Below are 22689 nucleotides of genomic sequence, written 5' to 3' on the forward strand. Positions count from 1 at the left end.
GACTAGGCACAGCATCTCTGCCCCCAGTGGCCCCAAAAACTACATCACCAGCTAGGCTGAGAGTCTGTTCTCGGTGTGGAGTGGCCTCATCACCAGCAGTCCTGTTCCTGTGAGGCCATGGTGACACTCGTCGATGCCATCTTTTAAGTGTGAAATCCTGTCCATTTCAGCTTCACCTGAGGCCATGGTGACACTCGTCGATGCCATCTTTTAAGTGTGAAATCCTGTCCATTTCAGCTTCACCTGAGGCCATGGTGACTCTCGTCGATGCCATCTTTTAAGTGTGAAATCCTGTCCATTTCAGCTTCACCTGCATCGTATTTGTTGAATACTAACTTAGGAGTGGTAGTGTACATGCTTTTGTTTGCCTTGAATGCCATTTGTAATGTATTGCCTTAAACTTTCCTGCTGCCAAATTTAGAACATATAGGCACAAAAGAGAAATAGTTTTAAAAGTCCTGTGTGGGCCAAAGTCCCCCTCCCCCTGAAGCCCTGCCTGCTGCTCTTCTAGCCTGGGGTCCCAGCACAAGGTACCCAGGGCCTACACCTCAGACAGCAGATACCTTTGTGAAATGCCCCAACACCTAGGCTCCTAATGCTGCATTTCTGACTTAGCAGCATTAATGTCAGGCAGCAGGATGACAATCTCTGTGGCCCAGCGTAGATCCTTCAGTCCAGTCCCTAGTATTGAAGCCTGAAACCCCAGCCCTGCCCACTCCTGTCTGTCCCATCAGGAGAGGAGCCAAACTGCCCAGCACTACTGAGACAGAAGCTTCCCTGCCCCGTTTGGTTGATTATGAAGCTGTGAGGCCAGCCCACGCCTGGGTGTAGATCCAGGAAGCTGGACCACAGTAGGGGGCGTGGCCACAGAGCAAATAGACTTCCCGTTGCCCAATGGACCCACCTGGAGAAGTTGGGAGCCAGGCTAGAGTGAGGATGCTATATAACCCTTAAGGAATGAGCAGAAACCAGGGCCAGACAGGGAGTTTAGCCAGAAGGACTCCCCAAAGAAGGACTGGCCCCAAAGGAGCAGCCCAAGCAGCCTGTACATCTGTCATCACCTGGCTGGGACCCCACTGCTTGTCTCCCCATTTTCGGAGGCCCTGGAGCCTGTTGATTGGACTTGGGGCACGGGAGGTGTTGCCTCCTAGTTCTGTACCCACTTCACCATTTTTGGCCCAGGAAGTGAGATGGTCTCCACCTCCGAAACCTGGCAGAATCATTTCCCCTCTAGAAGCCACATCCCCTGGCCCTGACACACTGGGCAAGCCTTCAGGGCTGGGCAAAACTGAAGGGGCGGGGTCTGGGTTTCCCCACTGGCGCAGGGAAAATGCAGAACTGAAATGAGTGGCTCAATTTGGTCCATTCACTTCCCCAACCCCATCAGTTTGGCCCACAGTTATGGGGAGCTGCTTCCCTCAAGACAGACAACGAAGGAAGGGACATTGGGAAGATACTGGAAGCTGTGGAGTTGCTCCAGGCTGGGCTAGCTCCCAGCACAAGAGCAGAGGGCTGGGCCACCCCGCCCAGGTACAAGCATCCTGCCCTGACACTCAGCAATTGGCTGGCTGTGGCCTGGAGGTGGGGTGTGTGGAAAGAAGCCAGGCCAGGAGAGAGTCTGGAATCTAGAACCTGATCCCACCATGCGTGGTCTGGGGCTCTGGCTGGTTGGTGTCCTTTGGCCACAGGGTAAGTGTTTTGCTGCTGATTTTAGGGAGACTCCTCTGGGACACGGGGTTTGCCCTAGTGGGCAGGTTGCCTGGCCTCTTGAGCTGGTCTGGGGCAATGGGTACATTAGGTGGCCACTAAACTGAGAAGCTAGTAAGATGCTGAAATCAGAGGTAAAAAGTGAGGTGTGAGAGAAGCCCACTCCAGTGACATTTCTCTAACTGCTGGTCAGCCACCCTTGGAACTTACCAGGGGCCAAGAGCTCTGACTAGTCCCTTTGAGGCTAAAGGAGCCCCAGGCTCGGGCTCACAAGTGGGGTTTGTGGGGAAGAAAGCTCAAGGCCCTCCACTTGGTGGGGCCTGATGGATGGCTGTCACGGAAATCCCTTGCTGAGGAATGCCCTCCCTGCACTAGGGCTGCTTTTCTTGTTGCCTCTCACTCCTGCGGGGGAGAAGGTAGTTGAGGACACTTGCCCTGTCTCGGTTTTCTAAAGAGGGGCAGACTTGCCTGGGGTAGGCAATCCCCAGAGCTGTACCTGACCCCCAAGACTCCTGGTCTATTGTCAGGTACCAGGGAGATTGTCATTCTTGGGAGGGAACAGCTGGGGAGGGTGCTGCCTTGTTCCTCAGTCAGATATGCTCTTTGACCTGAGAAAATGAAAGACATTGGCTGTAAGGAGGTCAAGTAGACCTGCCCCTGGGTCTGCATCTTTCCTGGGGTAGGCCCTGGGGGGCTACCAGAGGTTGATGGGACAATCCCCAGGCACTGTGGGGTGTAGCAGGCTCAGTTTGCCTCTTGGAAGGAGGCCTGTGTTGTTTCTGTCACAAAGCTCTCACCTGGGCCTCAGGGTCAGATTTTCTAGTGCTGGATCCTGGGCCATTTGGTAATTGATGCCCCCAGAGAAGAGGCAGGCCCAGGGTAAGACGGCCCCTGCTGTGCCTCCTGACCTCTCTCTCTTGCAGCAGTCACCCTTGGGTCTCCTTTGCCACATGTAGAGCAGTACGAGGTGGTGTGGCCTCGGCGCCTCCTTGGACCCCGTGCCCGCCGAGCCCTCCCATACCCTGGGGTAAGTCTCTGCTATCCACCCACCAGACTGGCCTCTCAGCCTGTTTCTGTAGAGGGGCTGAATGGATATCTTGGCCTACCCCGCACAGCTCCAGCTCTTGAGAGCTGAGGTCCTTATAGGCTTATCTGCACTTCTGGGCTTTATCATGATCCCCCTACTCATCTTTTTCCTTCTGTGGCCTCACCCTATGGTGAAGCCTAGGGCACCCAGATTGGGCACTGGGACTCACTCCTTTCTTCAGGAGCCCTGCCAGCCCAACCTGAAGGAGCTGTTAGCCCCAAGAAAAGTATGGGCAACTGCTTCTGTTGGCCCAGCCACTCCTCAGTTTCCCTTGGCAGGAACTGGTTGGCCAGATTCCTCTTGAGCAGAGGTATGCCTCACCACAGGCCTCTGCCTGGGCCATGACTCACCTTCCTGGACTCAGTGTGTGTCATGACACACCCTCCTGGGCCTCCAACTGGGCTGTGACATACTGCCTTGGGCTTTGCCTGCGCCGTCACACACTGCCCAGGGCCTCTGGGTTAGACTGGGATTCCCCAAGGTGGGGAAATAGAATGGCCCCTGGGCTGTGGGGAGGCTCCTGGTCCTGTTCTTAGCTTGGCATTTAGGGGACCTGTTGCAGGACTCCTGACCTACTGTCTGCTGCTCTGGGCTCTAATCTCATTCACTGGGGCACTGAGAGGTAGGCTGAAGAGTGCACCTTAGGTGCTCTGCTGAAACCACAGGGTATGGGAAGCGTAGCCCTGGAGGGGCTTGTGTGCCTTCCATTTCCCTCTACTGCCACCACTCTGCTTTCCCATGTAAAGGTGTCATTGTCATCATCCTTGTAGACAGAAACTGGGAAATGGAGGGCCAAGCTTTATGTTTCCCTCCCACCCCCGCCCCAAGAAACAGGCTCTTTCTACCTGTCCAGAGGAGCCCAGCCCAATTCCCGCTACCTTCTGGCCTCCCTGGGAGAGGGACCCCTGGGGACTTTCTGTGGCCTGGAGAACACTCACTCTGAACCCCCATCCAGGGCCTGTACCCAGAGAGTGTGAGCTATGTTCTTGGGGCTGGAGGACATACATTTACCCTGAACCTTCGGAAGAACAGGTGAGCAAGGTCTGTCCCTCAGGCTGAGTGGGCAGTGCAAGTTCTTCATCCTGGCTGCTGACCCTGGGGTCCTGACCCAGCCACTCCACTCAGGAGACCGGGGAGACAAGGCTACTGAGCTCTAATCATTCTCTTCCAGGGCTCTGCTGGGCTCAGGCTACACTGAGACTTACTTGGCTGCCAATGGGTCTGAGGTGACGGAGCAGCTACCTGGGCAGGTACAGAGCGGGGGCCCCTTGTTAGGCTGGCAGGGCGATGGCAACAGACCTGTGACCCCTCCCACGCCTCCCACAGGACCACTGCCTATACCAGGGCCATGTGGAGGGCCATCAGGACTCGGCGGCCAGCCTCAGCACCTGCTCTGGCCTCAGGTGAGTGCTGCAGACCCCGGCAGGATGTCCACTCTGTGGGACATGCCTTCCCTATACCTGAGTGCTTGGGATACATGCAGACACTGGGGCAGGCCGCGCTAGGCCTTGCCTGCCAAGCCCACGAGGCATCAGCATGCGCTCCTACCTCGTGCACCCTTGAGCCTGTAGGAGGAAGCCGTGGGCACCAGCTGTTAGTAACTAACCACAGTTTGTCAGGCACCTGTGGCTCATGCCTGTCATCTTGGCTCCTCAGGAGGCCGAGATGTTAGAATTACGGTTCAAAGCCAGCCTAGGCAGGAAAATCCATGAGATTCTTATCTTCAATTAACCACCAAAAAAAGAGCTGGAAGTGGAGCTGTAGCTCAAGTGGTTTGAATGCTAACCTTGAGCAAAAAAGCTCAGTGTCAGGGCCTGGGCCCTGGGTTCAAGCCAAGGACTGGCACCCAAACAGAAACAACAAAACAAAACACCATTCACCCCAATCTACCCCCTCAGGGGTTTCTTCAAGGTGAGCTCTGCTGTCCACCTGATTGAGCCCCTGGACAGGAACAATGAGGAAGGGCCACATGCCGTGTATGAGGCCAAGCACCTGAAGCAGCAGGCTGGGGCCACCTGTGGGGTCAGTGAAACCAGCCTGGACAACCTTCTGGGGACACGGGTTTCGGCATCCTTCAGGTCTCGCTACGGGGTAAGCAACTTCATCCCGTGTCCAGTCCCTCTGCCACAGGCCCCTTGCTTAGGGTTAGGCATCAGTGTTTGCAGCCCTGCCATTGTCTCTGTGCCTGGGTGTACTTGCCTAGCTCAGCCTCACAGCTGCCAAGAGACCCTCTGTGTACCGAGCTGCATGGTCAGCGCCTTCCCACACAACACTGGCTGGCCTCCAGATCAGGCACACTGGAAGGGCTGACTTGTGTCTTCCCCAGAGCCAGCTGCTGTCCCAAGAGACCCACTATGTGGAGATGTACGTGGTCACAGACAGCATGGAGGTAGGGGACACAGGGGCAAGACGGGCTGGGTGGGCTGGGACAGTTTCTGGGCTCCATCCTGAGGGTCTTGGGTTCCTAGTTCCAGCAGTTTGGGAGCAGGGAAGCTGTGCGCAGCAGGGTGCTGGAGGTGGTAAACCATGTGGACAAGGTAGGGCTTCCTCTGGGGCTGTGGGGAGCCCATTAGAACCAGGAAACACCCGAACCCCCAAATGAGAGGAGGCTCCACCTTTGGAGCTGGGGGGGGAGGGGCTGAGCCCAGGCTCTGGCCAGCACCCACACCCTGTGCCCCCAGCCGAGGACAGAGGTGGTGCCCATCACCCCGCCTCGCTGACCCCAGGGGATTCCCATCTTCTGGATTCCCAGCTTTACCAGGAACTGAATTTCCGTGTGGTCCTGGTGGGCCTAGAGATCTGGAGCAGGGACAAGTTCCATGTTAGCTCCTATGCCAATGTCACACTGGATAGCTTCTTGTCCTGGCGGGAGCAGGCCCTGCTGGGCCATCATCACCATGATAATGCGCAGTTCATCACGTGAGTAGACGGGTGGCCACACCCACCCCAGCAGCACAGAGGGGGCCTGGCCACTCAGCGTCCAGAGCAGTCTGCCCTGGAGAGCTGTGAAGGGAGGGCAGTGCCCAGCAACCGCAGCCTGCTTGTTTCTAGGGGAATTGACTTCGTGGGGTCCACCGTGGGACTGGCCAGAGTGTCAGCCATGTGCTCCCGGGACTCAGGAGCTGTGAACCAGGTAAAGAGAATGCTAACTGGCTTTGTTGCAGCTGGTTATCAGCTGGGAACCTGGGCAGAATCTGAACTAGGCACGTGGAGGGTATCATAGCCTAGATCCTCAAAACACACGGCTGCACCTGCCTTCTCCGGGATGGACTTCGCTTGTTCCGTTGTGGGCAGGAAGCCTTGGGTGCTGAGGGGAGGCAGAGGGAGCGGGCAGACAGCTGGGTGGTAGCCTCACGAGTATGCTGTCACCGCAGGACCACAACCAGAGTCCCATTGGTGTGGCATCCACCATGGCCCATGAGCTGGGTCACAACCTGGGCATGAACCACGACGAGAATGTCCCAGGCTGTTACTGTCCTGCATCGAGGGAGAAAGGAGGCTGCATCATGGCTGGCAGCCTGAGGTATCCTTGTGGGGCAGAGCTGAGGGGAAGGGGTGGGAGGCAGCGTCGTGGCCGGCAGCCTGAAGTGAGTCATTGTGGGGCAAAGCCTTTGGGGGAGGCCAGGTGCCCAGTGGTCCTCCCTTATGGCATCACTTCTGCTCTCAGCTCCAAGTTCCCCAAGAAGTTCAGCCAGTGCAGCAAGACTGACCTGCAGGAACTGGTGGAGATGCCCCACACCATCTGCCTAGCCAATGCCCCCGACCTCGACACCCTGGTGGGTGACCCTGTGTGTGGAAATCTGTTTGTGGAGCGCGGGGAGCAGTGTGACTGCGGCAGCCTCCAGGTATGTCCTGCTCGTGGTACGCCCTGCTGTGCCACGCCTCTGTCCTGCAGTTAGGTGGATTCTGGGTGGGCCCACAGTGCATGTGGTCCTCGGGATCACAGGTCGCCTTTCTCATTTGATCCTAAACTATGCTAAGGGAGTTGGGGGGGGGGCTACAGCCCCAACCAGTGGCCAGAGAGACTGGGCTCCCCAGTTGACTGGAGCCTAAGCACAGCTGCTTAGCCACTGTCCCTCCAGGACTGTCAGAATCCCTGCTGCAATGCCACTACCTGCCAGCTGGCTGAGGGAGCCCAGTGTGCCTATGGAGGCTGCTGCCACGATTGTAAGGTGAGCAGGACCCCACCGGGACCCCCTAGAGCCCAAGGCAGTGGGCGGGAAGGCCAGGGTCACTGACCTCACATGGGTCTGCCCTGTGGTAAGTTTCTCTGTGGTTCCAGTTGAAACCAGCTGGTGAGCTCTGCCGCGTTCAGAGGGATGAGTGTGACCTGGAGGAGTTCTGTGATGGCAGACAGGCAACATGCCCCAAGGATGCCTTTCAGGAGAACGGCACACCCTGTCCGGGGGGCTACTGCCTTAATGGGAGCTGCCCCACCATGGACCGGCGATGCCAAGAGCTGTGGGGACCAGGTGAGGATGCATGAAGACAGGATGTAGGGCCCGCCTGTGGGCAGCTGTGGCCTCAGCCAGACCAACCTGTCCTAATCCCAGGTGCCCGGGCTGCAACAGACACCTGCTTTACCCACAGCATTGCTCCAGGCTGCCGGGGCTCCATCTTCTCCAGCAGGGGCAGGTTAGTATCAAGACTGGACAGCTGGGTCCAGGACACTGGATGTCCCCTTGGCTGGGCTGGCCTGGAGGGTCATCCCCAGGACCATCTGGGTCATGTGCAGGGAGGAAGGGGGCTCTCTGGGGCTTTGCCCTGCCTTCCAGACCCCAACTCGAGCACATGGCCCTCATGGGAAAGGAGGGGTGGGCTCTGGACCCACTCCATAGTGCCCAGGCCACTGAGCACATGGCCAGGCATGGCCAGCATGTCTGTGACCATCACCTCCCCTCTGTCCACAGGATCAACAACTGTGGTACTCTGTACTGCACGGGAGGAGTGAAGCCCCCAGAGCGAGGCTCCTGTTCCTTCACCTCCCATGGGGGAACCTGCCGAACTCTCACCATGGACAGCAGCATCACTCCCTATGAGCCAGTGCCCGAGGGCACCAAGTGTGCAGAAGGGAAGGTGCGTGAACACCACCACCGGGCTAGGCGTCCGGAACATTCCTGTCCAAGTCCCTCCTTCCAAGCTTAGGTGGTGGCCGGTGCAGGCATGTGGACAGGGTCTTCTACACCTTCAGGTGAACAGCAGCTGGCAATGCCTGTACCAGTTAACGTCTGCATGCTCTTTCTGTGAGGAAGCTTGAACTCACAGCCTCATGCTTATTAGACAGGCACTTTACCACTGAGCCATACTTCTTGCCCTCCTCCCGATTAGTTGTTTGGAAACTACCATCACCCCCAAAGCATGCCCCAAGCCTCCAGGCTCTGCTAACCTAGCCCCTTGCTCCTGGCTTGAGGCCATGCCTAGAGGGCTGAGGGGGGAGCCCTGGGCAAGGCACCCCAGCCCACCTGCGTTTAGCCTTTAGGTTTTGAGGAGAGTGGGTCTAGGCGTGCAGAGCCCTAACCTATTATTCATCTTCTTCCAGGTCTGCTGGAAGAGACTCTGCCAGGACCTCAGCATCTATGGAGAGCAGAATTGCTCTGCCCAGTGTCACAGCCATGGGGTACGTGTGGCCCCCAAGGGACAACATGCCCTCTGCCTGTGTTCGAGCTGAGGCTGCTACCATGGCCTGTGGCATAGGCAGCTCTGGGGGCAGAGCAGAGGTTCAGCCCAGCCTGGTGTCCAGATGTCTTGGAAGGACCCCTCTGGTGCCGGGGCCAGCCGGCAGCAAACCAGGGTTCGCAGATTGGGGTTCCTGAAATAGGGGGCAAGGACTAGGAAGAAAAAGAAGAGAGACAGACATACCGGGTCTGGGATGTCTGCAGTCTAGGTAAAGACTGCCGCGTTTATTTTCCACTCCAGCTTCTTCCCCTCTTGAGACCCAGGGAACTTCCAGGTGTTACATTCATATGGTAAATCTCAGGTCATTTAAACAGAATAAGGCCAGAAAACAATAAGACAATAAAGCCATTGTCTGATGCAAATCAAGGTACAGTTTGATTCCACTCTGGCTCCCAACACTCTGGGATCTAGAGATGAGCCTTGGCTGCCCCATAATGACATCTCTAGGCAAAGCAGCTCATGAGCCTTGGATTGGCACAGGGCTAGGGGGTCTGTGTGGGGGGAAGTCCAAGAGCTCCAATATGGTCCACTGTCCTGTAAGCTGCCCTTTCTGAGGCCCAGCTGTCCCTCCAGGTGTGCAACCACAAGAAAGAATGTCACTGCCACTTTGGCTGGGCCCCACCCTACTGTGCAGAGCGATTGGCAGATGCGCAAACAGGTAGAGCCCTGGGAACCATGAGAAGTGGTGGATTTGCAGCCTTGAGCACTTGACCTGAAGGTGACCCATGTCCTTACCTCCTAGAGAGGATGGAGGACAGGACCTTGGTCAGAGCAAGCCTCCCCTCTGCTCAGGTCCCCAGGCCCCCTTTGATCAGGAGTCTCAGGCCACCTACCCACACAGTGTTTCCCAATGGCCTCTTAGCACTGTAGTCTTGGGAGCCTGTCCAGGCCATGCCTGGAAACTGTGGGCCTGAGGGTCTCTCCAGCAACCACATCTTCCCATGTTGCAGAGAGCTGGGCGGGTTGGTGTAATGTACCAGGCCCCAGCCTGGGGGCTCAGGCCTGGGGCCCAGTGTGGTATCCAGAACATGGCTGACAGGGCAGGGAAGGCTGCACCTCTCCAGGGTCCCCCTGCCCCTGGCTTGGCTGGTCTCCAGCACCAGCTGACATGTGGCTGTGTGTCCCACAGCCCCTAGGAGCCTTACGGTCAGGGGGCTGGTGCTCCTGATGGGCCTGGCAGCTGTGGTCATCCTGGCAGGTGTCATCATCCACCACAAGGTCCGGAGGAGGTGAGGACATGCTGACTGTGGGATGTCTGTTGTCAGATGTGTGTTTCCTTTGTTGGCGTAATTTCTGTGACTGTTAGCAAATGGCTTCCACTGTTGTTTGAGGAAGAAAAAAAAACTGACAGCGCCTTGCAGAAGGCCCAGGGCTCTCCAGGTATTGGGCAGGCCTGGGCTGGATGGTTAGGAGATGTCTGGGCTGAGGTTTCTACTTGAGCGCTTCCTCCTACAGAGGCCCTAAGGAATGGTGTGGGTAATCAGTGAGCTTGGATCTCTTTTAGACCCAGCCTGGCCCTTGGGGACTCTGCGAGGCTTCCAGTGTGTTCCTGGCCTCCTGGGCCTGCATATCTGCGACCATTCCTTGAAGCCTGCTGGGTCTGCTGGGCTAGAGACGCCAACCATGTTCTGTAGGGGGCATTCCTAGTAACCTCAAAGGCCCTGTCCAAGGGTGTGGCCAGGCAACTGGGCCTGGCGCTGTCCCTGAGTGCTTCTGCTGTCTCTGAGCTCTTCAGCTCAAGGCTACTGCCCCACCCCTGGGCCTGGGCACTGTCCCTGAGTGCTTCCGCTCAAGGCTACTGCCCCATTCCTGGAGCCACAGCATCACTTTTGATTTTCTGGTGGTTAATTGGCAGTAAGGGTAGCATGGACTTTTGTGCCTGGCTTTGAACCATGATCCTCAGCTTTCAGCCTCCTGCGTAGCTAGGGTGACAGACGTGAGCCACTGTGCCTGGCTTTTCTTTTCTTTTTTCTTTTTCTTTTTTTTTTTGGTGGAGGTGGTGGTGGTGGGTGGTTCTAGAGTTTGAATTGAGGACTGCATATTTGCCAGGCAGGTGTTCTGCCACTTGAGTCACACCGCCAGCCCGACAATGACCTCTTCTTTCCTTCTAGGGGTGCTGTGCCCAAGACCACAGGGCTCTCCAACCCCCTGTTCCATGGAAGAAGGAGTGACATGCCAGCCAAGGACAGGGTTTGGGGCCCCACAGGGCTGGCCTCTGCCTGCAGTGGGCAGTCCCCCAAGCCCACAGTGGCCCCCCGGAGGCCTCCTCCTGCTGTAAGCACTGTCCTCCCATAGGTTCATGGGCTGAAGTGGCAGGATGCCACCAGGAGTATGGCCACCAGGGTTGGTGATACTTTTATGTGTCAGTGGTGGCGGCACAGACAGGGCCGCTGCTGTTCTCCTCCCTGGAGGAGCAGGGCCTGGGTGTTCAGGGTTGCCTTCCAAGGACCTGCACTGGGAATCTGACTTTGACCTCAGAGATCTGAGACTAACCTTGACCTTGCAGATCTGTGGGTTTTCAGCCTTGGGTTCTGAGAGGAAAGGCCCTTGCTGATACTGACCATTGGGATGGGGACAGAGAGCCATGGGGGACTGGGGCATTTCCCCTGCCCCCATTGCACACAAGGGCTTTGCTTCCTTCCTCTGTAAGAGTTGTGGAACCTAGGTCCTGGAGTGGAGCTTTCTGGGTGTGGGTGGACCTCAGCCCTCTTCAATGACCTAAACCTACAGCCCTGTCCCCTGCAGCCTCCAGCCACCATGTCCAGTCCAGCCATCACAGTCCCTGTCTATCCCCAGCAGGCACCAGACCAGGTGAGCTCTGGTGGGGTGGCTAAGCATTCTAGAGGTATCTAAACATTTTGAGAAATGGAGCCAGGTGGCTGGATCCTACAGGTCCAGGCCAATGAAGGGCTGCTCCACAGACAGGAGAAGACATGAAGCAGAACCTAACATAGATTTGGGGAGCCTGGGAGGCAGAACACTGAGTCCTGCCTTCCGTTGTGGGCAGGCTGGTCTGTAGATTCCAACTCTCCTACTTCTTCCCTACCAGTTCCAACTGCCTCCACCTACCAAGCCTCTCCCAAAGCTGAAGCCCAAACAGGTAAGAGGACAATCCTTCTGTTTCCTGTGTGGTACTCAGCCCTCAGAACTAGCCAGCCCCACCAATACGCCAGCCATCTTGTCTTTCCTTGTGAAGTGCTTTGCAGTTGGAGGTTCTTTAAAAAAAATGTGACTTATCTGAGCCATGAAACCCAAGCTGGGGTTCTTAATTCCCCTCCCCCACTGCTGCTCCTGGGCTAACCCTAGAACCATTCCCCTAGCCTCAAGTGTCTCTCAATGCATGGGTCACGGGGTTCCACCAAGCCTTCACCTGGACAGCCGCTCTGGGGCCATGGCTAGGCTGGTGGAAGACCTTGTGGCCCTCCTCTGAGAGGATGAACTCAGAATGGGCCCAGATTTACAGACACATTGCAGAAATGGCACAGAATCCCTGAATCCCCTTCACCCAGTTTCCTTCTCCAGGTGCTTGGCTGCACCTGTCCATTGGTTAACAGTGGACAGTATGTCTGATCTTGCCTAGTTCCACCAGCCTGATGGGGACTCAGTCCTCATTGTGTCTTTGGAAGTCCTAGTTGTCCCTTTTGTTGAGTTCCCTCTGTTTGGATTTGTCTGCTTGGGGTGGATGGAGGCTTTCCGGGATGGGGAAGAAAGTAGGCAGCTTTGAGGCTGGTGGGGGCCGTGAGCCTTAACACAGGTTTGTGATTTGTGGCTTGGTGGTGGTGTCTGGTTTCTCCCAGTGAGCTTTGTGGTGAATGAATGAACATTGCTGGGAGACATTTGCAGCTTTCTAGGTCTTCCCTCTCAAACTTTGGCACAATAGTAGTAGCAGCCTCAATGAATCCCCCTCCCCCCCGTTATTACTGTAGTGTTTGTTTGCACAATAATGATTTTCTTTTTTTTTGTCAGTGGTGTGACTTGAAGTCTGGACCTGAGCGTTGTCCCTGTGAGCTCTTCAGCTTAAGGCTACTGCCTTACCCCTTGAGCCACAATGCCACTTCCAGTTTTCTGGTGATTAATTGGAGATAAGAGTCTCAAAGACTTTTTGGTGCCCAGTCTGGCTTTGAATTGCTATCCTCAGATCTCAGCCTCCTGAGTAGCTAGGATTATAGGCGTGAACCACCACGCCCAGCTTAGAGTTACTATTTTTTTTAGAAGTTTTTTTTAGAATGCACCTAATACCTGACATATTTAATTATAACCCCTCTATACATTATCCCAACAATATTTTTTTGCCTTGAACTCAGGGCCTGAGCACTTGCCACGTGAGCCACAATACCATTTCTGGCTTTTCTATGTATGTGGTACTGAGGAATCAAACCCAGGTCTTCGTGTATGCTAGGCAAGCACTCTACCACTAGACCAAACTCCTGGCCCCCCAATAATAAAAATTTTTAAAAAGTTTTTATTTGACCTAATTTTAGACTTACATATGAGTTGCAAAAATCATTTTAGGAGGGGTCTTGAGGTAGAACAGAAGTAGGTGGGGAAAGAGGAGCCAGGCAAGGAGGAAGGGCTAGTGAAATCAGCAGCCAGACTGTGCCAGAGGCAAATGCTCAGCAGAGTATTGCAGAGCCCACCAATGTCCCTGAGGTGGGCAGCCTGGACACAGAGAAGGCAAACTCCATCAGTTATATCTGCTTTCTTCTAGACCAAGCCTCCAGTCCCACCAGTCAAGCCCAAGACTGGAGTGTCTATTCCTGGAGTGACTCAGGTGAGCTCCCCAGGGTGGGTCCACAGTTGTAGAGGTAGGGGAGAGCTGCCCTGCCCTGCCCTGCCTGGCTGACTGTAGTACTGGGGGAGAGGGGAGGAAGGGAGGGAAGAAGAGGCAGGGGGAGGAGAGAGAATGTGCGAGAGTGTGTGTGTGTGTGTGTGTGTGTGTGTGTGTGTGTGTGTGTTACAGGGGAGAGGGGGATATTCTTTTTTTTTTTTCCAGTCCTGGGCTTGGGCTCAGAGCCTGAGCACTGTCCTTGGGTTTTCTCAAGGCTAGACCTCTACCACTTGAGCCACAGCACCACTTCTGGCTTTTTTTCCTATGTATGTGGTTCTGAGGAATCCAACCTGGGTCTTTGTGCATGCTAGGCAAGCACTCTACCACTAGGCCAAACTCCCAGCCCAAGGGGAATATTCTTTAACTTGTCAGCTGACATTTTGGTGATTTCCTGAAAAGAAAGCAGGAACTTGAGTCATTTTTAATGTCTGCTTTATAATGTTGTAAGAGGACTGTTCAGCAATTGTGGCCTAGCTGTCACTTTTGCTTTTCCCCACTAAAATAAGTTAGAACTTTATCCTCCCTATATAAAATAAGTCAGAACTCCATCCTCTCAATATAAAGTTCTAGCTGTTATTATTACAGATGTTGTGGGTACCCTTGTTGTGTTATACAAGCTTAGGAAACTAAGTTTGTTGTTGTTGTTGTTGTTTTGTTTTGTCGGTTGTTGGGCTTGGACTCTGGGCCTGGGTGCAGTCCCTGAGCTCTTCAGCTCAAGGTTACCACTCTACCCCTGGGCCTGGACATTGTCCCTGAGCTCTTCAGCTTGAGTCTACCACCCTACTCTTGGAGCCACAGCCCCACTTCCGGTTTTCTAGTGATTAATTAGAGACAAGAGTAAGAAGTGTGGCAAGCACCAGCCTCACAAAGTAACAGTACAAGAAGGGCAAGGGTTCTCTTTACGCATAGGGAAAGCGTTGTTATAACAGAAGACAGAGTGGTCATGGAGGTCAGACTAAGCCAATTTCCCAGAAAAAAAAAGCTAAGACTGCAAAGATTGTACTGAGACTTGAATATGTTGAGCCCAACTGCAGATCTAAGAGAATGCTATTGAAATGCAAACATTTTTATATGTTATGTACATGATTTTTAAAATTACGTTTCAGTTTTACAATCAGTTTATAGACCAAGCACTATCTATAATTGCTGTGGCTGAATGTTTGTGCTCCGTGAGTCTGTCTGTTGAAGCGCAGTCCCCACTGCAGTGGTAGGACTCGAGGCCTCTGGAGGCTGTTTGATGGTGAGGGTGCTGCTCTTTTTTGTTGTTTGTTTTTTGGCCAGTCCTGAGCCTTGAGCTCAGGGCCTGAGCACTGTCCTTTCTCAAGGCTAGAACTCTTCCACTTGAGCCACAGCACATTTCTGGCTTTTTTTTTCCCCCTATGTATGTGGTATGGAGGAATTGAACCTGGGTCTTCATGCATGCTAGGCAAGCACTCTACCACTAGGCCAAACTCCCAGCCCCGAGGTGCAAACATTTTGAACTGGATGGAGATAAAAAAGAGAAAGGGGAAGGTGGGATCCAGTTCTAAGTTCCAGCTTTTATTATGAAGACAGTAGTACCACCATGATATCTAAGTTCCATCTTTTGTTATGAGGTCAAATTAAAAAAACAAAAACAAAAGAAAGAAACACAAATAGGAATGTTCAGTTCCGTTGCACCTTCTGCAGCAGATAGGTTTTCACAGATCAATTCTGTTGTCTCCTTAGGAGGCGGCTCTCAGCCCAAAGGCGGCCCTGAAGCCTCCTGTGCGGAGGTGGTGACCCAGCAGTGCACCTCGGGACTGTGGAAGTTTGAAGCCAGGGCTCCTGCGGCTGGCTCTCCACAGTCGTGTCCCTCAGCTCAGGACCAAGGCTGGGACGAGTCACCTACACTGTTCCTGCTGATCAAGGGGCCCAGTCTGCTCCTTTCATCCTGGCCAGCTTAGCCTGTGCCTGCAGTCACACCACGAGCCGGGGATGGCTGTTACCTACTGTGACCCTGGCAGTGACCCAGTCCCGGCGGCCTGCCACCCTTCAAGAGGACGCCAGGACCCCGCTCCGGCCCGTTCCCCGGGACAGTGTCAGCCAGTGCGCCTCATGTGCACCCACTCGGAGGGCAGCGCGTGGGACGAAGAGCCAGCGAGTGGGCCGGGCTGTCTGTCTGCGTCCCGGCCGAGCGGGGACTGGGCTGGGCTGTCTGTCTGTCTGTCTGCGCCCCGGCCGAGCGGGGACTGGGCTGGGCTGTCTGTCTGTCTGTCTGCGCCCCGGCCGAGCGGGGACTGGGCTGGGCTGTCTGTCTGCGCCCATCTGGGACGTGGCCGTCTTTCCTGTGCGAGGCTGAGGACTCCACGTTCGGGGGTCGTGCAGAACGGCTGTTGGGGACAGAAAGCTATTCCTTAATAAAGGGTTTGCACTTCGCCACTGGTTGATGGACCGAATCCTGAGGGACGGGACAGTCACGGTCACCAGGGCGCTCCAACGGGTCGCCCCGCCCCTCCCCGCTCACCCCGCCCCTTCCGGTCGCGTCTCCGTCTCCGAGCAACGGCCCCGCGCCTCCGCCTCCGCCTCCGCCATGCCTGGAGCCGCAGGTCTGATCGCCGCCCCCCTCCCGCCCAGCAGCCTCCACAGCCTCTGTACCTGGCTCGACGGTCTCCCACTCAGCCGCCCCAAGCGCCACCTGGCCAGGGACTTCAGCGATGGTGGTGCGGGCGGGCGGTGCTGGGCGGAGGCGGGGCTGGAAGGGGTGGTTCCGTAGTCGGGAGCCCTGCGGGCAACTGGGCCGAGGAGGGCGGGGAGGGGGCCTAGGTCCTGCCCGCGCTCCCCATGGAGATCGGGGGCTGCCTCCCCGGTTCCGTCCCCAGGTGGGAGAGGCTGCCCCCCCCCCGTCCCGTCCCCAGGTGGGGAGAGGCTGCCCCCCCCCCCGGTCCCGTCCCCAGGTGGGGAGAGGCTGCCCCCCCCCCGGTCCCGTCCCCAGGTGGGGAGAGGCTGCCCCCCCCCCCGGTCCCGTCCCCAGGTGGGGAGAGGCTGCCCCCCCCCGGTCCCGTCCCCAGGTGGGGAGAGGCTGCCCCCCCCCCCCGGTCCCGTCCCCAGGTGGGGAGAGGCTGCCCCCCCCCCCCGGTCCCGTCCCCAGGTGGGGAGAGGCTGCCCCCCCCCCGTCCCGTCCCCAGGTGGGGAGAGGCTGCCCCCCCCGGTCCCGTCCCCAGGTGGGGAGAGGCTGCCCCCCCCCCCGTCCCGTCCCCAGGTGGGGAGAGGCTGCCCCCCCCGGTCCCGTCCCCAGGTGGGGAGAGGCTGCCCCCCCCCCCCCGGTCCCGTCCCCAGGTGGGGAGAGGCTGCCCCCCCCCCCGGTCCCGTCCCCAGGTGGGGAGAGGCTGCCCCCCCCCCCCCCGGTCCCGTCCCCAGGTGGGGAGAGGCTGCCCCCCCCCCCCTCCCGGTCCCGTCCCCAGGTGGGGAGAGGCTGCCGCCCCCCCCCCCCCCCGTCCCGTCCCGTCCCCAGGTGGGGAGAGGCTGTCCTCCAGTCCCGTCCCCAGGTGGGGAGAGGCTGCCCCCCCCCCTCCCGGTCCCGTCCCCAGGTGGGGAGAGGCTGCCCCCCCCCCTCCCCCCTGTCCCGTCCCCAGGTGGGGAGAGGCTGCTCCTCAATTCTGTCCCCCAAGTGGGTGGAGGCCCCCTCCTCCAGAGAGAAGGCCAGTTCCCTCTCCGTAAGGAAGAAGGGATGGCCCCTGCATCTGGCACCCACTTCCTGGAGAGTGACTTATTCCTGGCTTCCCCATCTTGGGTTTGCATCCTGGATTTGCACTTTCTTACCCACACCACACCTGCTCTTCCTGGGTTCATTATCAGGAGACCTGCTTCCTTAAGGGTTCTTGGGACATACCAGGCCTTTCATTTGTGTAGGGGCTGGGGATAGCAAGGGCATTTGGAGGGACTTAGGCAGGCAGGCCACCCACCCTTCCCCCTATAGTGCTGGTGGCTGAGATCGTGAAGCACTTCTGCCCCCGGCTTGTGGACCTGCACAATTACATCCCTGCCTGCAGCACAGACCAGAAGCTGAGCAATTGGAGCCTTCTCAACAGGCAAGGGCACCCAGTTTTCCCACATCCCTCTCTGGGACTGGCTTCTAGCTGTGTGGATGCTGACCCTCTTAGTATGGGCCCTGCTCACAGAGCCTTACTCTCAGCCATGCCCCATGTGGACTTTTACCGGGACAGCCTGCCAGCTTCACCAGAGAATAAGCCATGCTCTCTTCACCTCTTGGCTTTATGCAGGCCAAAGGTTGGTGATAGTAAGCAACCAGGGCAGAGGTAGGGGAACCAGATCAGAAATGAGGGGGATAAGCTGTGGACACCTGAGAGGAAGGCTGCAAGAGAAAGACATAGAACCTGACCTCCAGCCCACACCAAGAACTGGACTTAGAGCTCGGGTGGGGTTAGCAGAACCACAGAGCTGAGGCCTGGATATTTCTGAGGGTAGGAATGGAGAAGAGACTAGTGGGGAGGTGCCAGCAGCTGACCTGAGCAAGGGTCAAGAAGGCATGGCTGCAGTTCACTGTCAGCCCTGTGGTCAGGTCAGATTCCAGGTACTGTGGGAGATGAAGGCCGCCCAGGGTCAATCCCAAGTAGCAGGGAGGACCCTAGGCACTAGGCTTTAACTCCAAGGGAAGTGGGCTCTTGGCAAAGGCCTGAGAATGTGGCCCAGTGGCTGGCCCTTGTGGGGGCCCTGCCCTGACGGTGAGCCCCATTTCCTTGCAGGAAGGTCTTTCATAAGCTCCATTTGTGTATCTCGGAAGCCGACATCCACAAGGTGGTGGCCAACACACCTGGAGCTATTGAGCCCATTCTGTGTGCATTGAGGGTGAAGGTGGAAGCCAGCACCATTCCTATCCGCGCACCTGGGATAGCTGTACGTGTACACATCTGAGCCAGTGTGTGTGTGTGAGCTGCATCTGTGTTGTACATGTGAATCCATGCACGTGCAGTCAGTATATGTAAGTCAGTGTGTGTGGATTGGGTGCACGTGCATGAATCACTGTACATGTGTGAATCTGTGTGTGTGTGTGTGAGCGGGCAAGGGGGGAGGGAGAGAAGAGTCAGTGAGTCAGTGGGTCAGCTCAACCTGCAAACCTGCTGTGAGCGTAACCAACCAAGAAATGAAGGTTGGTGAGCTCTCATCCCTGCACCCATGGCTTGTAGTCCAGACTTCAGGCAAGACCACTCTTGAGACTGGTTTGCACTAGGGCTGGCACCCTTGGCTGTCCTACTGGCCAGTGCTCTCCCTTCCCCGTGCCTCACCCCTTCCCATTCTGGCTGACATGCCTTGGCCAGTGAAGACACTTTGAAATTGTTCTTTCTGAGGTTGCATGCCCTCCTGACTTGCCCAGCTGATTCCTCTCCCCTTGCAGCCTGCTCACCAACCCCTACTCCAGTGGAGGCTAGGAACCACAGGCTTGTCTAGCTTCACCATGTCTCACTTGCTCACTGTAAAATCTGCAGGATCCGGAACTTTCCAGTGTGGATGCTGTCCAGCCGGGGCCAGCTTTTGCCACACACATGTACACAGGTAGGATCTAAGACCCTGGTGTGGTGAGTTTGGTCCTTCAGAGGCCCCGTTTCCATGGACTGGTACAGATACCAGCACAGGCCGGGCACTGCTGGGCTTGTGCTGCCCCTGCAGAGGAGGGAGGTACTGCAGAGGGGGCCCAGCTTCCTACCAGGAACAGCCCTGAGTCCTGTGCAGGGCTACTGTGATTCCAAGTGGGCTGTGAGGGCCTTGACTTCAGAGCTGGAGGGGCCTCCACCATGACATCTGTGCCTGTGTGAGCCCTGAGCCTGCCTCACATTAGAGTGGGGAGCCCCCGACTGATGGTGCTGCTTCATCACCCAGGCCTGCAGAGCCCCCCGGCAATGTCAAGTGTGAAGACCCCCCAGAACCAGAGGGGTTTGGCGAGGACCAGCTGCGGCGCTGACGGAGGGTGGGCCCTTCTCACCCTGCCCTGACTCCCACCTGCCCTGCCTCTCCCCTTCATGCTCCTCCCACCTCTCTCCTCCCCATGCTCCCCATCCTGAATTGAACACCTGCATTTGCCTTTCAGCTGGGACCCAGCAGCAGGGCCCTGGGAACACCTGGCCAGGGTACAGCAGCAACTGGAGGACAAAGAGCAGGCGCTGGCTGTTCTTCAGGAGACCGTCAAGGTAGGGCCTAGGACAGCATAGGTGCCCTTTGCCTGTGAACCCCCAGCTGCAGCGTGGGGAGGTAGAGGGACCTGCTGCCTCCATCTTTACCACACCCTGTCCAAGAGTCTCTGACTCCATATGGGGTTGTCAGTGGGTGCACAAGATGGGCCTGACCAGAGGCACCTACATGGGAATTATTTAGAGAATACCCAGTCAGACCCGGAGCAGAACAGAGTGACAGCCCACTCCATATGACCACCAAAACAGAGAGTGACAGAGCCCACTCCATATACCACCAAACCAAGAGTGACAGCCCATTCTATATGACCACCAGAACACACTGGAGACCGCTGCCCACTTCTGAAGCTCTCTCCCCAGCGCTCCTCCAGTGGAGCTCAGCCTCATGGTCCTGAGTGCACACCTGTGGGTCACACTGGCTTCACGGTGTATTCCCGGATGTGTGGGGGCACACAGGCCCGATGGTGTGTATCTGTGGATCACACTGGGCTCTGCGGTGTGTTCCTAGATCTGTGGGGACACATGGTTCTGCTGGTATAATCACTTGTTTTTTGTCAGTTGTGGGACTTGAACTCTGGGCCTGGGCACTGTCCCTGAGCCCTTCAGCTCAAGGCTTCCACCCTACCACATGAGCCACAGTGCCACTTCCAGTTTTCTGGTGGTTAATTGGAGATAAGAGTCTCACAGACTTCAGTGCCTGGGCTGGCTTTGAACTGGGATCCTCAGTTCTCAGCCTCCTGAATAGCTAGGATTATAGGTGTGAGCCACCATGCCTGGCTCCCTGGTGTTCATGCATGTATTAATTCTTTTCCCATCCACACACCTGGCAGTTATAGGCTCTAAGACAGTAGCGCTGGTTTGTAGGCTGTAAAAATGGGCCTCAAGTTCACAGAGGCTGTAGGACAATTGTGGAGACATCACAGTTCCTGCATCTTGATGAGCTGTCTTCCTGAGGCTCCCGGAAAGTGATATTTACTGAAGAATGGCGCAGAGGAAGTAGCTAGGAGAAGCAAAGGTGCTGCCTGTGTGGCATTCACTCTCCTCCTGTCCCTTTTGTGACTGGCTTACATGCTGACAGTGTGAGTCAATTCTCACTGGAGACCCAGGGGGGAGCTCAACTTCCCGCCAACCACTGAGTGTCACTGGGCCCTAGGGTAGAAAAGCCAGGAAGCACAGTGGTGGACCCCTGCAGGTGGGCAGCATGGAATGTGGCCTGGGTCACGGGAGCGAGGGGGTTTCCACTCCACAGGGGGTGGCCCAGCATCCTACCACTAACTGCCCTACCCCTCTAGTGTGTCACAATGGATCTGCTGCCAGGCTGCTCCCAGCTCCCTTTCCACCCCCATCCTCATCACACCGCTGCTCTTTCTACACTTCCCTGGTGGGAGCATGGGTATCCGTGCTCTCAGGCAGGGCTGGCAGTAGGGGTTGGTCCTCCTGGAAGCAGATGAGCTTCCCCTAGTCTCCTCTTTCTATGCTTGCCTTCCCTGGGGAACATGGGGGTGGGAAGGGGGTTGTGCACTCAGGCAGGGCTAGAGGGTGTGCTGCTTGAAGCAGACATGGAAGGACTGCAGACCTCTCAGCTGACCCTCCTGGGGCCACTGTACCCAAGGCAGACCTCCAGGGGAGGCTCTTTCAGCAGCTTCATTCAAGTTTTGGGGGGCCACCAGTTTGGGGAAGTAAGCTAGGAATCCATTGGTCAGCCTCGGACTCAGCATACATGCCCCAAGCACCTGGCCAGCCCAGAGTGCATGCAGTTCAGCCGATGCCATGGAGAGAGGCCCGAAGACTGCAGGAGGAGGAACCACTCCTCTTAAGGCCTTCCGAACAACCCCAGGTCCTTCAGGCTCCTGCGGGGTGCCTGTGCAGTGCCTCTGGTCCTGCCTCTGGCAGATGGACGTGCTTCTTCAGATAGACTTGGTGTGTGAGGCCTGTGTGGTTTTGGAGATTTTGCAGATGAAGGTGGTGAGGCTGGAGCACCTGGTGCAGCTGAAGGATCTCCGGATCGGGGAGCTGATGCGGCTCGGCCCAGAGGAGCACCAGGACCGGGGGGCTGTCTGCTCCAAGTCAGCCAGGCCCTGACCTAGGGACCAGTGGAGCTGCTTGCTGCTCAGAAGACGGCTGTGTGCAGGGACAAGTGTGGAAGCCGCGGTTTGGGGGCTGCTGGTCACTCCCCAGAGGCAAGTGTGGACACAGACTCTGGTTTCTTCAGCCTCCTGTGTCTCATCCTTGCTGCGTTGGGAACTCATGGCGCCCTGGTGTGTGTGGTGTTTGACTTGGGATCAGCCATTCTGCAGCCCGCAGGGGAGTGTGCGGTATGTGGCTGCGCCCCTGGGCCTGAAGGGAGGATGTGAGGTGGAGAAGAGCCAGAACGGATGCCTCACCTCACTGTCCTCCAGGTGGGCTCACCCCTGAATGCAGAGGTTTTGGGGACCAGGTGGGGCCAAGCCTGGGCCCATCTGCCCGTGCAAGCCTCACACCATGACTTTGAGACCTGACTGCTACTTTCTCCCCTCCTGATGGTCCCTTGAGGGTCCTGAGCATTGGCAGTGGCCAAGGTGGCACTGGGCTTGGGGGATTCAGGGCAGAACTGCATCTTGCTAGCCATCGCCATAGCCCCTTGCCCTGCATCCTCAGTGGGGGCACATACCCAGCCTTGACGCAGCAGCTCTTCCCTGGGGAAAGCCCTCCACGTGGCTTCCTGGTGGCTGGCTATAGCTCTGGGCACACATAGTCAGCTGGGGACAGCCTGATGCTTGGAGCCTGGTGCAGAATTGGAACAAGGGTGCCTGCAAGAGAAGCTGCCAAGGGGTCTGGGGAGGGACACCTTGGCTGCCATGCACCCCGCCCTGTGGGCTTCTGGATGTCATGTGTCAGAAGCACCACAACACCCCTTGGGATGGGACTTCTACAGTGCCAGATACACAGCTGTCCTGACAGCTGATGGATAGAAGCAAAAGCTGGGAGAAGGTCATGGCCTAGAGACTGAAGCTACACAAGCACAGGGGGCTTTGGCCCCAGCCCATTAGGTCTGACCGTAGGCAGGGGCATGTGTGCATGTGTGCATACGTGCTTGTGGGTGGCCATGTGGTGTAATTGTGTGTGTGTGTGTGTGTGTGTGTGTGTGTGCACACGCTGCCTGTCCAGTAAAAGTGCATCACGTGGGCGTGACCTCGATGCAGAGGCAGGCCAGGCCTGAGTAAGAACTTCCTGTGCAGGGAGGATGT

At 56.8% G+C, this 22689-nt stretch overlaps 2 protein-coding genes across 2 annotated transcripts; both read left to right on the top strand.

The window, feature by feature from the left end:
• Window positions 1-1400: 1400 nt before the first annotated feature.
• On the top strand, window positions 1401-15435 carry Adam8 (ADAM metallopeptidase domain 8). The gene is made up of 24 exons (XM_090346837.1): window positions 1401-1689; window positions 2631-2734; window positions 3750-3826; window positions 3966-4044; window positions 4121-4197; window positions 4693-4885; window positions 5121-5183; window positions 5263-5331; window positions 5547-5713; window positions 5846-5927; window positions 6169-6317; window positions 6462-6639; window positions 6877-6966; window positions 7077-7266; window positions 7348-7429; window positions 7705-7870; window positions 8334-8411; window positions 9044-9128; window positions 9600-9699; window positions 10582-10744; window positions 11216-11281; window positions 11520-11570; window positions 13179-13241; window positions 15006-15435. The coding sequence occupies exons 1-24, from the start codon at window positions 1644-1646 to the stop codon at window positions 15057-15059; spliced, it is 2472 nt and encodes an 823-aa protein (XP_090202963.1). The 5' UTR covers window positions 1401-1643; the 3' UTR covers window positions 15060-15435.
• A 394-nt stretch (window positions 15436-15829) lies between these two features.
• Window positions 15830-21673, top strand: LOC150053653 (sperm flagella and cilia-associated protein 1-like). Its single transcript, XM_090345569.1, has 7 exons — window positions 15830-15979; window positions 17236-17347; window positions 18023-18173; window positions 18764-18830; window positions 19155-19242; window positions 19363-19462; window positions 21410-21673. Exons 1-7 carry the CDS (start codon window positions 15850-15852, stop codon window positions 21542-21544), a joined length of 783 nt encoding a protein of 260 aa, XP_090201695.1. The 5' UTR covers window positions 15830-15849; the 3' UTR covers window positions 21545-21673.
• The last annotated feature ends 1016 nt before the right edge of the window (window positions 21674-22689 follow it).

This window comes from Megascapheus bottae, chromosome 15 (genome assembly GCF_031878675.1).
Source record: "Megascapheus bottae isolate mThoBot1 chromosome 15, mThoBot2.hap1, whole genome shotgun sequence".
NCBI lineage: Eukaryota > Metazoa > Chordata > Mammalia > Rodentia > Geomyidae > Megascapheus > Megascapheus bottae.

Bases quoted from the DNA above. Each gene is read 5' to 3' on its own strand.
- LOC150053653 (XM_090345569.1), top strand. From the start codon at position 15,850: ATGCCTGGAGCCGCAGGTCTGATCGCCGCCCCCCTCCCGCCCAGCAGC. The intron at 17,348-18,022 runs GCAAGGGCACCC...ATTTCCTTGCAG, and splicing joins AATTGGAGCCTTCTCAACAG to GAAGGTCTTTCATAAGCTCC. The intron at 18,174-18,763 runs GTACGTGTACAC...TAAAATCTGCAG, and splicing joins TCCGCGCACCTGGGATAGCT to GATCCGGAACTTTCCAGTGT.
- Adam8 (XM_090346837.1), top strand. From the start codon at position 1,644: ATGCGTGGTCTGGGGCTCTGGCTGGTTGGTGTCCTTTGGCCACAGG. The intron at 6,318-6,461 runs GTATCCTTGTGG...TTCTGCTCTCAG, and splicing joins ATCATGGCTGGCAGCCTGAG to CTCCAAGTTCCCCAAGAAGT. The intron at 8,412-9,043 runs GTACGTGTGGCC...CTGTCCCTCCAG, and splicing joins CCCAGTGTCACAGCCATGGG to GTGTGCAACCACAAGAAAGA.